The sequence below is a fragment of the Carassius carassius genome, chromosome 15 (assembly GCF_963082965.1).
Source record: "Carassius carassius chromosome 15, fCarCar2.1, whole genome shotgun sequence".
Classification (NCBI taxonomy): domain Eukaryota; kingdom Metazoa; phylum Chordata; class Actinopteri; order Cypriniformes; family Cyprinidae; genus Carassius; species Carassius carassius.
Genome location: NC_081769.1, coordinates 16,684,437 through 16,696,680, shown reverse-complemented (window position 1 = coordinate 16,696,680; position 12,244 = coordinate 16,684,437). Strand labels below are relative to the sequence as shown.

The 12,244-nt window shown below is 35.7% G+C and overlaps 2 protein-coding genes across 3 annotated transcripts; both read left to right on the top strand.

The window, feature by feature from the left end:
* The first annotated feature begins 2,806 nt into the window (after positions 1-2,806).
* Positions 2,807-6,124, top strand: zgc:92606 (uncharacterized protein LOC100000242 homolog). The gene is made up of 5 exons (XM_059567618.1): positions 2,807-3,009; positions 4,425-4,514; positions 4,888-4,966; positions 5,215-5,333; positions 5,638-6,124. The coding sequence occupies exons 2-5, from the start codon at positions 4,425-4,427 to the stop codon at positions 5,701-5,703; spliced, it is 354 nt and encodes a 117-aa protein (XP_059423601.1). The 5' UTR covers positions 2,807-3,009; the 3' UTR covers positions 5,704-6,124.
* An 875-nt stretch (positions 6,125-6,999) lies between these two features.
* Positions 7,000-11,908, top strand: si:dkey-26c10.5 (uncharacterized protein LOC563797 homolog). Of its 2 annotated transcripts, XM_059567617.1 has the most exons (7): positions 7,000-7,375; positions 7,585-7,686; positions 9,516-9,626; positions 10,515-10,616; positions 10,747-10,898; positions 10,982-11,082; positions 11,625-11,908. In XM_059567617.1, the coding sequence occupies exons 1-7, from the start codon at positions 7,282-7,284 to the stop codon at positions 11,746-11,748; spliced, it is 786 nt and encodes a 261-aa protein (XP_059423600.1). In that variant the 5' UTR covers positions 7,000-7,281; the 3' UTR covers positions 11,749-11,908. The 2 variants fall into 2 exon arrangements, with proteins under 2 accessions (XP_059423600.1, XP_059423599.1); XM_059567616.1 differs by lacking the exons at positions 7,000-7,375; positions 7,585-7,686 and adding an exon at positions 9,152-9,431.
* The last annotated feature ends 336 nt before the right edge of the window (positions 11,909-12,244 follow it).

Genomic DNA, 12,244 nt, shown 5'->3' with positions numbered 1-12,244 from the left:
TATATAGTATTTTGAGTGATGACTGATGAGCAACGTGCTGCTGCTTGATTAAATAAATGAAAAAACAAAGACAAAAAAGCATCTTTACAGATGAAACTGACCTGAAACCCTGAACAGTAGTTCTGCTTCTCTGCTCCAGCAGTCCACTCTCTCTCTCTCTCTCTCTCTCTCTCTCTCGAATTGATTACTCTGAGTCTGATCCAAACCGTTTGGCGGAGGCGCGGAGAGCGCGCGAGTCATGACTAACAATTCATGATTTATTAGAGATTTAATTATCAAATGGCGGATTCGCAAATGATCGCTTTAGTACATTCGGCAGGCAATTATACAATAATGATATTAAATAGTGGGGCAAAATCGGCTGCCAGGCCACCGGGAATTGTCCTGGTTCTCCCGGTGTCCAGTCCGCGCCTGATTTCCACAGACACGCAGAATGTGCAGGAGTCATATATTGCATTTCTGGGGCTTTATATTCACAGACACTAGTCGATGTCATGTTTTGATTCAAGTGTACTGACCTACTTTTGATTTAGTCATCCAAAATGTGGCATATTCCGTCCGCATTAGGCATTTCGTTTTTATGACTGGATTCTACGAACCAGACTGTGTTTGCGCATCCCGGAAATTATTAGGGCAGGCATGTCTCAGAATAGTCAATGCAATTTGGGAAAGAAATCAGTTAAATCTGTATGTGGATGTGTGTAAATATTCAAATGTAATCCCCTTTGTAATTGTAAAAAATTTCATAAGTAACTGTAATTTAATTACTCATTTTTTCTTAGTAACTGTAACTAATTACAGTTACAATAATTTTGTAATTAAATTACGTAACGCCGTTACATGTAACTAGTTACTCCCCAACACTGCTTCTGACCCCGTTCTGCATGATGTCAAGAAAGTCTTCCAGCATACTGTACTGTATATTACACCGGCAGAGAGGAAATAATTATTGTTATTATATTACAGTTCCTAAACATTTTTATATTTTTATTTACCACAGAAACTCTGTCCCGAGACACTCTCGAGTTACGTTGAGACTGATGACTCCCCAATCTTCCAATATGGACTTCACATACTGTAGGATGAACTGTTTCCAGTTTCAGCAAAACAGCAAGGATTCATTAATGGATGACTGCACCTTAGAACTCTTCACTAACACTGCCTGCATCACCTGGGCCACAAAGAAAACAATGTTACTGCCTGTACATGGCACAATTAACCTTTAACCTTACAGCTGAATCAATGCAGTAACACTGTTAACTACTATTGACATTGTACCAAATGTTCAGACTGAATATACAGAGGAGAACTGGTCCCCAGTGTTTTTGGTTAGTCTGGTTTCTCCAAAGGTTTTTTACTCCATTATCAACATCTTGCAGATTTTTCTTTATTAACCACTGTTGCCTATGGCTTGCTTGCTGTATGTATGAAGACTAAAGCATTTAGCACCAACTATTAAAATAGTGAGGGTGTTTTTGACCATATAGACACAACAGTATGTCTTTCTGTAAAGATTCTTTGAAATGTTATGTATTTCGAAAAATGTATAAATGGATTACATTGATAGTGTGCATATTGCTTGACAATTTATGTGTAAAAAAAAAAGATCAGTAGAATTATTATTATAATGTACTATTTTATGTTCTGTGTTATGAGTTAAGGTCAATTACAATTGTAATTTCTGTCATCATAATTTAAATAGTGTGATAATTACTGTATGATTTTCTTTGAAAACAATAGTTTCTTAAATAATAGACAATCAGTAATTACAGTACATTAACTGCCTGTAAGCAAAACCATATATAACAACATAATTAATTATTACACTTATTACGACCACTGGCACGGCACCAACAAACCAAAACTCAATGGTTAAATCTCATGTGCCCTCTAGAAGTTTGCGCTCTGCAAGTGAACGACACCTCGTGGTGCCATCCCCAAAAAGTTCTAAATCACTCTCACTGACCTTTTGCTGGACTGTGCCCAGCTGGTGGAATGACCTCCTTATCTCTATTCGTACAACTGTGTCTTTACTCATTTTCAAGAAACATCTAAAGACTCATCTTTTTCGCCAGCACTTAACCAACTAATATTAGCACTTTCCTTTTCTTGTCTTTCATATTTAAAAATAAAAATTCTTATCACACCGGATCCATGGTGGTCAAGTCAGTCGGCAAGGCAAGCACTTCTTCCTTGTTTCATGGTGGGTACGTACTATGCTTCAAAACGTAGGTGCTGATTGGCTCCTGTGCGCCAATGAACGCTATCTATCGATCTGTGCTCGATTGCTCTTCCTTCATCCTCCAACTACCCGGATGTCTGTCTCAGTAACTTGAAATTGAATTTGAGAACTGAATCTGAATTGTGTGAAGTGAATGTGAAGATATATAGAGAGTTTAATTTTAAGTGAGGATCAAATTTTATTGGACAAATTTTATTAGACTACAATTCAGATTCAGTTTTTGAATAAATACAATTTCAAATTATACAATTCAGATTCAGTTTTTCAATGCAATGATTCAAATTAAACAGAATTTTCAAATTATGTTATTCAAATTCAGTTATTCAATGCAATTATTCAAGTTTAGCAATTCAAATCAGTTTCTGGTGGCACACATTTCAGCCCATAGAGCTCCTTTATTTTGATTGGTTCCACTGACCCAGAAGACTAATGAGTGACAGTACACTCTGGCCAATAGAAGCACAGTAAACACATTTAAATGCCGCCTCCTCTCTTTTGTAAATGGCTAGACGATAAAGTCAGTCTATCTTCAGAATTTCCATTGGTCAGTTCCCAGAATAAGGCGGTACATTATTTGTTGACGTTTTAGTGGGAGAAGTGGGCCAGTCGACATCTTTAACGTAGAATGCGATTTGCAATATACAAAGTGGTTGAGTTTTGGAAATCAGCAATATTACTGCGCTTATTCGGTCGTCTTATATTCGTTCAAGTGGGGAAGGCGGGCGTTGTATTTTACTTCTTCCTGAATCCATCAGTAACTACCCAAGGTATGTTTCGTGCTTACCACAACGACCAGTAAACCCAGTTAACTTTAGCGACTGTGGGTAAGGCTAGTTTCATCCTGGAAACGTACGTGAATTTGTGGTGAATCAAAAGTTCAAACAGCAAGCCCGCGGTCACCCGCATTAATGCTCGAGGATTCTGCGGAATAGCAGTTCACATCATGTGAGCTCGCGGCCTAACGTCATCAGCAGTTGTTATGGGCGCCGTTATCTTACATTATCATATAACGTTACTGTCTGACGACAGCAGATTATTGTTTATAATTAAAAGCTGAGTTTGTGGAAATTGTGCATCGGGGAGTGCTGTGGAGGACATGTTTTCGCAATGCACCACTCACTGTTACAACGTGTCTTCGCAACATTATCATGAATCACGTGACAAGCCCATTGGCTTCTCAACTGTTTCCGATGCAGACAACAGTTACAAAAATACTGTTCAGTGATGATATTACGTAACTGAATACTTGGGATATTCACATATTATAGTATTTACACAAGTAACTTTACTAATGTAAGTGCCATTTCGCATGTCCAAAAAATGAAATGCACATACACGAATACATGTTTGCGATAAATATAGCGCACGCAAACAACTACAGTGGTCTTCCACTCAGTAAAACCTGCTATTTGGAGAACAGAAAAAAAGACCGCTAAAGGTCAGCTTCATTTATGGCCCACGTGATCTGCTGCAGTATTCGGTGAATTTTCTGTCATGGTTTTTGCACACTTAGCCATTCCGATGTCAAAGTAAGTGGGAATAAATGCAAAAAATGCCATATGACACATTTAATGCTTGTGTTCTGATGGGATGCATGTTCATGTCTGTATTATTTCATATTCTTCTGCAGGGTATATAAGAGGCGTGGTTGGGTGGGTGAACAAACAGACCAAAACAAACAGGCATTGTAGTCAGTCTAGTTCCACAGTAATACATTGAAGCATTTTCCACGACCTTTGATAAAATGACATTAAAAAGCTCTAAAGTTGTGCCATCATTCTGATGGTTAATAAATTTTGTGTCTTTTCTAACTATATAGCTAGTTATTATTAAAAATGTAAAAATATAAAATTGCTTATGTTAGCTTTGTATTGTCACAGGCCTCTAAAAATGATTATTAACATATGGCAGAAGTATATGTCAACAACATCTGGACTCAGGGCAAAGGAGAGAAGAGCCCATGGCAGGAAGGCAGAAGCCCTAGAGAGATTGAAAAATTGTTACCTCTTAAATATATGATTGACTGATTTAGAGAATAAAAGTTTTATTAATGATCATATGCATATCTGACAGGCAGGGTTTGTTTCTGCCCATGTTTAAATGATGATAACAAATGATGAGGAGTAAGCCTGAGATGTTTTTGTTTGTTATATTTTAATGTTGATGTGTATTTGGCCCTCAGATGTCTAGCCAGTATCAGCGAAGTGTTCCTCTGGAGGTCAGGAGAGCGGAAGGGGAGCGAGTCCGCGCCAAACATCCGGATAAAATCCCGGTCAGTCTCACGGTTGGAAAATACAATAACAAACATTATAACACTTCTGATACATTATAAAGACGGTTTCTTCAGCTAAAAATGAAAATTTAGTAATTATTCACTCACTCTCATGTCATCCCAAATCTTTAAGACCTTTATTCTTCTTCAGAACATAAAGGAAGACATTCTGAAGAATGTTGGTAACCAAACCGCTTTTGTGACTGTTCAGTTCTGTTTTATCCACACAAAAATTCTCAGAATATCTTCTTTTATGTTTCACAAAAGAAAGTCAGTAAAAACGATATGAGAGAGTGAGAAAATAATGGCTGAATTTTAATTTTCAGAATTTCTGCTAATATTATTTTGGGTATTTGTTTGTTTGTCTCCTTAGCTAATAGTAGAGAGAGCCACAAGGTCACGAGCTCCGGAACTTGACAAAAAGAAATTCCTTGTTCCTTCAGACCTCACAGGTGACGACTCTTATTTTATATATGCTCCTGAATAACATCTGTAGATTTACAGAGAAAATCAACTCAACTTATGATTTTCCATAAGCATTGCGTAATTTTATGCTGGGATATTAAGGCCTTTTCTATTTTTTGAGACTCTGTCTGACCCTAAACTTCTCTAATTTCTGTCTTCATTTGAAGAAAGAAATGAAACCGTTAAGTTTTGATCTGACTGAGTTTCTCTCCACACCCTCCCTCTTTTCATCCAGTTGGTCAGCTCTGCTTCCTGATCAGACAGCGGGTGTCTATGAGACCAGAGGAAGCACTCTTCTTTTTCGTAAAAAATTCCCTCCCTCCATCCAGTTCCCCCCTGTCTGCGGTGTATGAGGTAACTCAAGCACCCTTCCTCTTCATTAACGCTGATTTAATTTATTCCTTTTATGCAAGTTTTAGCCGTTGCTACAAATATAACATGTGACTTATGACTGGTTTTGTGGTCCAGGGTCACGTATATTATGATCCTTCAAATTATTCTAATAGATTTGCTGCTCAAGACATTTCTTAGTATTCTCAATGTTGAAAAAAGTTGTGCTGCTTAATATTTTTGTGGAAACAGTGACACATTTTTCAGTGTTCTTTCATGTTCAAAACAGCTTTGATCTAAATGTATCACCTCTGTCTCTTTTTTTTAGGAGCACCATGAGGAAGACCTGTTCCTGTACATGACATACAGTAATGAGAGTGTTTACGGTGCCTGAGACGGAGGACGAAAGGACTGGAGAGAAGAGATGGAGAAAGAGAGAGAAAGATGACACATTATTTTACCACCAATACATTGTAGCTACTGAGGCCGTTGTTCAATAATGGGGACTAAAGGGTGCTGTTTGTATTTATCAGTATTCAGTGGAAACTACAATGAGATGCATTCAACCGATTATTAAAGCATTGGGACTTGAGAACTGAGAAACACTAAAGAGAAGATGGAAGGTCAAAAACAAAAATAGACATACATTTAAAAAAAAAGTAGTAAAGTAAGCAAGTATTAATTTCATCTTTCTCTACCAGGAGTGCGTCATTTGTATTTAATGCAAATAGGTTTTTGTTCTCGTTTTTCTTTCTTTTTTTGTAAAGTATTATCAATAACTTTGTGCATATAATAAAAATATATCAAATGTTTAAGCTTGTGTATAAGTTTGTACATAATGTTTACAGCATTTGTTTTATTAGAAATTAGGTTCAGTTCATATTTATACTATTGCCATTATTTATAATATTTAGCATTTTATATACAGTACAGACCAAAAGTTTGGACACACCTTCTCATTCAAAGAGTTTTCTTTATTTTCATGACTATGAAAAGTGTAGAGTCACACTGAAGGCATCAAGGGCTATTTGACCAAGAAGGAGAGTGATGGAGTGCTGCGCCAGATGACCTGGCCTCCACAGTCACCGGACCTGAACCCAATCGAGATGGTTTAGGGGTGAGCTGGACCGCAGACAGAAGGCAAAAGGGCCAACAAGTGCTAAGCATCTCTCGGGGAACTCCTTCAAGACTGTTGGAAGACCATTTCAGGTGACTACCTCTTGAAGCTCATCAAGAGAATGCCAAGAGTGTGCAAAGCAGTAATCAAAGCAAAAGGTGGCTACTTTGAAGAACCTAGAATATGACATATTTTCAGTTGTTTCACACTTTTTTGTTATGTATATAATTCCATATATAATTCCACATGTGTTAATTCATAGTTTTGACGCCTTCAGTGTGAATCTACAATTTTCATAGTCATGAAAATAAAGAAAACTCTTTGAATGAGAAGGTGTGTCCAAACTTTTGGTCTGTACTGTATATATATATATATATATATATATATATATATATATATATATATATATATATATATATATATATATATATATAAATATAATGATATTTAACACTTTACCATAAAGACACATTAGTGAATCATATAAACAGTGTTTCATATGTTTGAATTTCTTTTCCTTTAGGATAAGACATGACTAGTGGTTTAATTCGTTCTGACAGTATGAAAAAGAGAGAAGTGAAGGATAACATAGCGATGTGCTGGACTGTAATGAGGAAGTTGCGGAAAACAACTGATCATGTGTGATGCTCAGAATTATCCTGATGTGAATTTGCATCAGGTCAGCATATTTACAAGTGTCAGGCTTTTTGGTCACAGTGTCATTTTTTTTCTCTAAACAGTTGTTAAGACAATAGTAAATTAAATCAGTTTTGCTAAAGAGTTTGCATCCATACTGGGATCTCTGACAAGTTGGCCAGGAAAACGAAACTCAAGGGAATTAGCAGACAGAAAAAAATGGAGAGCAAGAAAGAGGTAGAAGTGGAGTTGGAGGAAATTGCAATGGTTGAGGAGGATAAGGAGAAAGAAGATCAGAAGGAGGAGACAAAAGGTAAAATGTTAATTTATAAGCTTAAACAAGCTATTAATTCTGTTGAAGTTTAATACAGAACTCCTCCCTTTACTTTGGGAGAGGTTGCAGTATGTGAGCAGAAAATGTCAGTATTCAGTCATTATATACACGTCAATACACTTACTGCCTGTTTTCTTTTCATTCTTAATTCTTGTTTGCAACTGCACTTTCTCCGAATGACTTTGCAGCAGATAATGTAGAAGAAGTGAATATTTACTCCACTCTCACCAGTTCATCTCAACATGAATATGGTGTGCCCTCTTCAACTCGCTCTTATACACTCTATAAAGGTAACACAAACTCATTTTCTTAGTACTGCACATTTCAGGACAATAAATGGCTAATAAAGTGAATAAAAATACTCATTTAATGATATGAATGCCAGGAGTTTGTTTTGTGCGCAAGCTTAAAATATGAAAAAAGAATTCGGATTATTCAAATACTTTATCGAAATAATGCTACATTTCTAAAAATGGAGAACTAGTTTAGGTTGCTTAAAGCACCTATTAATAAATAGATCTTAAAAGAACCACCTTTTTCCACTTAGTGTAAAAAATATTTTGATAATCTAAAGAAACTTTTTTCCACTATAAAGAAACCTTTGTGCATTGGAAAGGATTGTATTACTTGCATTAAAGGTTCTTCTTGGAACCATTGATGCCAATAAAGAACCTTTATTTTTAACAGTGTATATATAATTATATATTTTTTGTACATGCATTCATGTGCATATTCATTGTGTGATGTAAAAATGTGTAATATAGGATCCAGCTGTATGGTCTAAAACAGGACAAGTGAAAATGGACAGAAAGAGGAACAAAAACAGATAGAGAGGAAAAGTGAATTAGCAAAATATCAAACAAAACCAACGTTATTTCCGATCACAAGATAAAAAGTTATATCAAAGATGTACGTGAATGGTCTATACTGTAAAGATTCTGGTTAAATGAAAAAAAAAAAAGTTTTTAAAAAATCAATAAAATATATAGCTGTGCTTATATGAGAACCAAGTTATGATTTAATGATAATGACATGCACACAAGTGGCATTTAGGTGACATTAAAATAGAACGTAAAAATGTAAACCAACAATATATTAGCACATAAAAATAAAACAATTAAAAAATATAAATCATGCAGGGACTTCCAGGAATCCCTTTGTGGAATCAAGGATCTTTACATTCGCTCATAAAAGAAACTTTGCATTCCCTCTTTCCTTCACAAAATCTTTGTGCTAAGTTCCTCTTAAATTTTTTTTTTTAACACGAAAAACTTGGGCAATGAAAAACCTTTGCAAGCTATGCAATCTATTTTGGGAGAATGCAAAAGCATTAAACATTTTTTAATAATTATAATCTATCATTTTTCCTCCCATCTCATTTTTTTATCACCATGTTTCACCATTGCCATGTTAATTGCCTTGCCAGTCAACTGTGTCAATTAAGTTTTTACAGCAGCATATCCTTTTTTAAAATAGACTAACATTGTGAGTTGTTATAGTTGTGCTTAGTTATAGTTAATATTAAACAGGTTACTCTTTTATAGCAGAGTTTCTGTCAATTAAACTATAGCTTAACCAGTGTTTTCTCGATCGTTTGAAACTAATGTTACCAAGCACCGCATAAATGATAGATTGCTCTTGTGTCTTATGTATGACCTTTGTTCACATAGTAAAAAGCATATCTGGGACACAGCTGCATATTTTGTTCTCTCGAGGACAGCGGGTATCTTATTTTGTCCAGAGCGAACTTGAAGCCTTCAGAAGGTCACGCGAGGACACAGAGCCGGTATTGTGTTCGAGCGTCGTCATCAAAGCCCCTGCGCGCGGTCCAAGCCCCCTGTAGTGCGTTAGCGCGCACATAAAGAGCCCAGATGCGCTCAAGTGCGCATTACATTACAAACGCCTGGCGAATATTCCCTGGCCTTTGTCAAACTTAGCCGGTTTTGCATTCGCAGAATCATGTATGTAAAACTTTGCAATTTCGGCAAGTACACAGAAGGCAAGTCTGAACCGAAACCGCTGCAGCCGGATTCAGGTGATGAATTTTGCGACTGCACATCTCTTGACTTCCGTTATTTGATGGTCAATGTAACGACAAATGTATCATATTTTTCTCCAGATCCATCGCAAGATATTAGCCGGAAGCTCCGTCTTTACCGCATTGTTTCGCTGGTTCTTTTTGTCACCTGCGTCCTGCTGCTGATCGTGGTCCTTGTGCTCTTTATGAAGAGTAAGTACGACCGTCTTTTATCTGTACAGATGGGAATCTATTAAATATATTCATTTAGCCCTTTATTGTCTTTGGGTCTTTTTTTACGCTATAAATACCATATCGTGTTTGATATTGGAAACAGGCGGTCAACTATCTAAACAAGCGAAATATAAAGCTAACGGTTTTTAACAATAATAGTAAAAAATAAAATAAAATAACAGCCTAATTAAAGACATGGTCTGTATGGTCTTTCCCAGGTTTGACTACCGAGATCCACTTGTGACCTTTGGCCTTTCAGTATGTTATCCAATAGTATTTTTTTAATGTTTTATTTGTAAATTAGTATTAAATTTGAATGAATAACATTTAATAACATAGGGTTTACAACCGTTCACACTCACTGTTCTCACAATAAATGGATGTAATTGTCTTCAATTTCATAACATGTTCATAGACTAATTAGTAGAATAATACAGAAGCTGCTATAATACATTATGAGCCAGAAAAAAAAGTTGCTCTCTTGCTTTATTTAATTGTTATTCTATAATTATTGTATTCAAAACACGTAATCATAATATACTTTGAGACCAGATAAAAACACACAAAACAGTCTTTAGACCAACTCTTGAGCATAATCAAGAGTGAATACTTTTTTAATGGTTTTCAAGGGTCACAAGTGGGTGCAGTTTTTTTAACAATAGGAGGGTTAAATTAGTACAAAAAACAATATAGCATTTACCTTTAGGAAAATGTGATTTAAAATGTGCTCCAACTTGTTTCCAGACCTCCATGTTACTTTATTAGGATCCACAAAGAGCTGCAGTGACTTTGGTATTTTGGTGGAAATGGTGATTGCCATGGTAACTGGTTAATAGAGGATACATTGTTACATTATATTCGGAACAGTGACTGGGACGCAGCCATGTCAGGAGGTAGAGCAGACTACCAGGTCTCTATCAGAACAGAAATGCAGCTTTGAGAGATGCCAAGAGCTTTACCAACTGCCTCGTGAGTTTGTGAACAGACATACAGTTATCTAAACTAGGTTTTATGTATGTTTGACTTTTTTTCTATATTAAAACTTATTTTTTACTTCACTTCAGTGTTTTCTTGGTTCCCCACCTAAATGTGTCTGCAGAACGTCTGTGCAGGGATTGTGGCAAGGGCTGGCTGAGGTTCGAGAATACTTGTTACTTCCTGTCTCAACACCGCCTCCCCTGGCAACAGAGCAGGAAGGAGTGCCAGAGGAAGGGAGGAGATCTTGCCGTCATTACTAATGAACGCGTTCAGGTCAGCAAATCAGTAAATACTAACAGAAGTGATTCACATATTAATATATTCATATGCTTTTCAAATATATCTAATCTCTGCAGATGTATCTGAGTACGAAGGGGAGTTTAAACTACTGGATTGGGCTAAATCATCTGGGGACAAATGAATGGACATGGATTAACAACACTGTATTGACAGTGAGGTGGGAAAATAATTATGGTTCAAAAGGGGCCAGTTGAAAAAAGTTGGCTCTGTTTACTACACTATTTGTTAGCTGTTTAACCATAAAAATAAGCAAATAATTTCCAAAGATTTTTCCCATTTTGTTTGACACTTTTCCAATTGATTTGTTTTTCAAATATTCTGTGAATGGTTAAAATAAATTATACAAATATATTTAAGTTATTGATTGTTTTTAGACAAAAATAAATAAATAAATCTCCCTCTAATTCTGGACAAAACAACAGAAAAATAAATCAATAATTTTGAAAAAGAAAACTGAATATTTAAAATAAAGAGGGGAACATTTAGAAAATGTGAGAAACCATTAGGATTTTAAAAAATATATAAATTAAATAGGAAATAAACTCAGATAGGCACTTGGAAAAAAATCCACCTTGCCATTCAAGCTTAATTTATCACATGGTTACAAATACAAAAAAAGTATTGAAAAATGAAAATATGTTTAAATGTGGTTTAGTACCATGGCTACTGACTGACTATGGTCCTTATGCACACACACAGATATTGGGGAGATGTTTCCTTCCCTGGACAGTGTGCCATCCTGGCTGGAAATGAACCACCTGAACGGAGCTGGCGCCCATCTTCCTGCAGTTTATACTTACAATACATCTGTCAAAAGATATAGATGTCCTACACCCACTGAAATCACCTACAGTATACATCTGGACATCATACCTATCATAACAAATCCTCAAGATAATCACCTTTTCGCTTAAGATTGCAGTTAGAAAATTATAGACATTTGGTCTCATTTGGACATTTGGTCCATCAACATTTTTTTTTCATAAAAAAAAGCAGTAGAAAATATATCCTGTTTATTTTTTATTGCAATTGCACCTGTTTCTAACTTTACTGATCATGTTTACAAAGCTTGATTATTTGCACTTAATATGTAACGGTCACACGATAATGCTCTAAATTGCTCATACTTTCTCTGAAATGTCTTTCTGTATTTTGATTAATTAAACTTCCACCTTTATATTTTACAATATATAGATGGTGCACAGTTAAATTTTGTCTACCCAATACAACACCTATATATTTCCATATTATAAAACACTAAACAATTTAACAGGAACGATTTAAATATTAGGAATATCATATCACCCAAACATTCCTAA

Excerpts from the sequence above, each read along its gene's own strand:
- si:dkey-26c10.5 (XM_059567617.1), top strand. The coding sequence starts at position 7,282 with ATGGAGAGCAAGAAAGAGGTAGAAGTGGAGTTGGAGGAAATTGCAATG. Across the intron at positions 10,617-10,746 it reads AGAGCTTTACCAACTGCCTC|AACGTCTGTGCAGGGATTGT; the intron begins GTGAGTTTGTGA and ends ATGTGTCTGCAG. Across the intron at positions 10,899-10,981 it reads TTACTAATGAACGCGTTCAG|ATGTATCTGAGTACGAAGGG; the intron begins GTCAGCAAATCA and ends TAATCTCTGCAG.
- zgc:92606 (XM_059567618.1), top strand. The coding sequence starts at position 4,425 with ATGTCTAGCCAGTATCAGCGAAGTGTTCCTCTGGAGGTCAGGAGAGCG. Across the intron at positions 4,967-5,214 it reads TGTTCCTTCAGACCTCACAG|TTGGTCAGCTCTGCTTCCTG; the intron begins GTGACGACTCTT and ends CTTTTCATCCAG. Across the intron at positions 5,334-5,637 it reads CCCTGTCTGCGGTGTATGAG|GAGCACCATGAGGAAGACCT; the intron begins GTAACTCAAGCA and ends TCTTTTTTTTAG.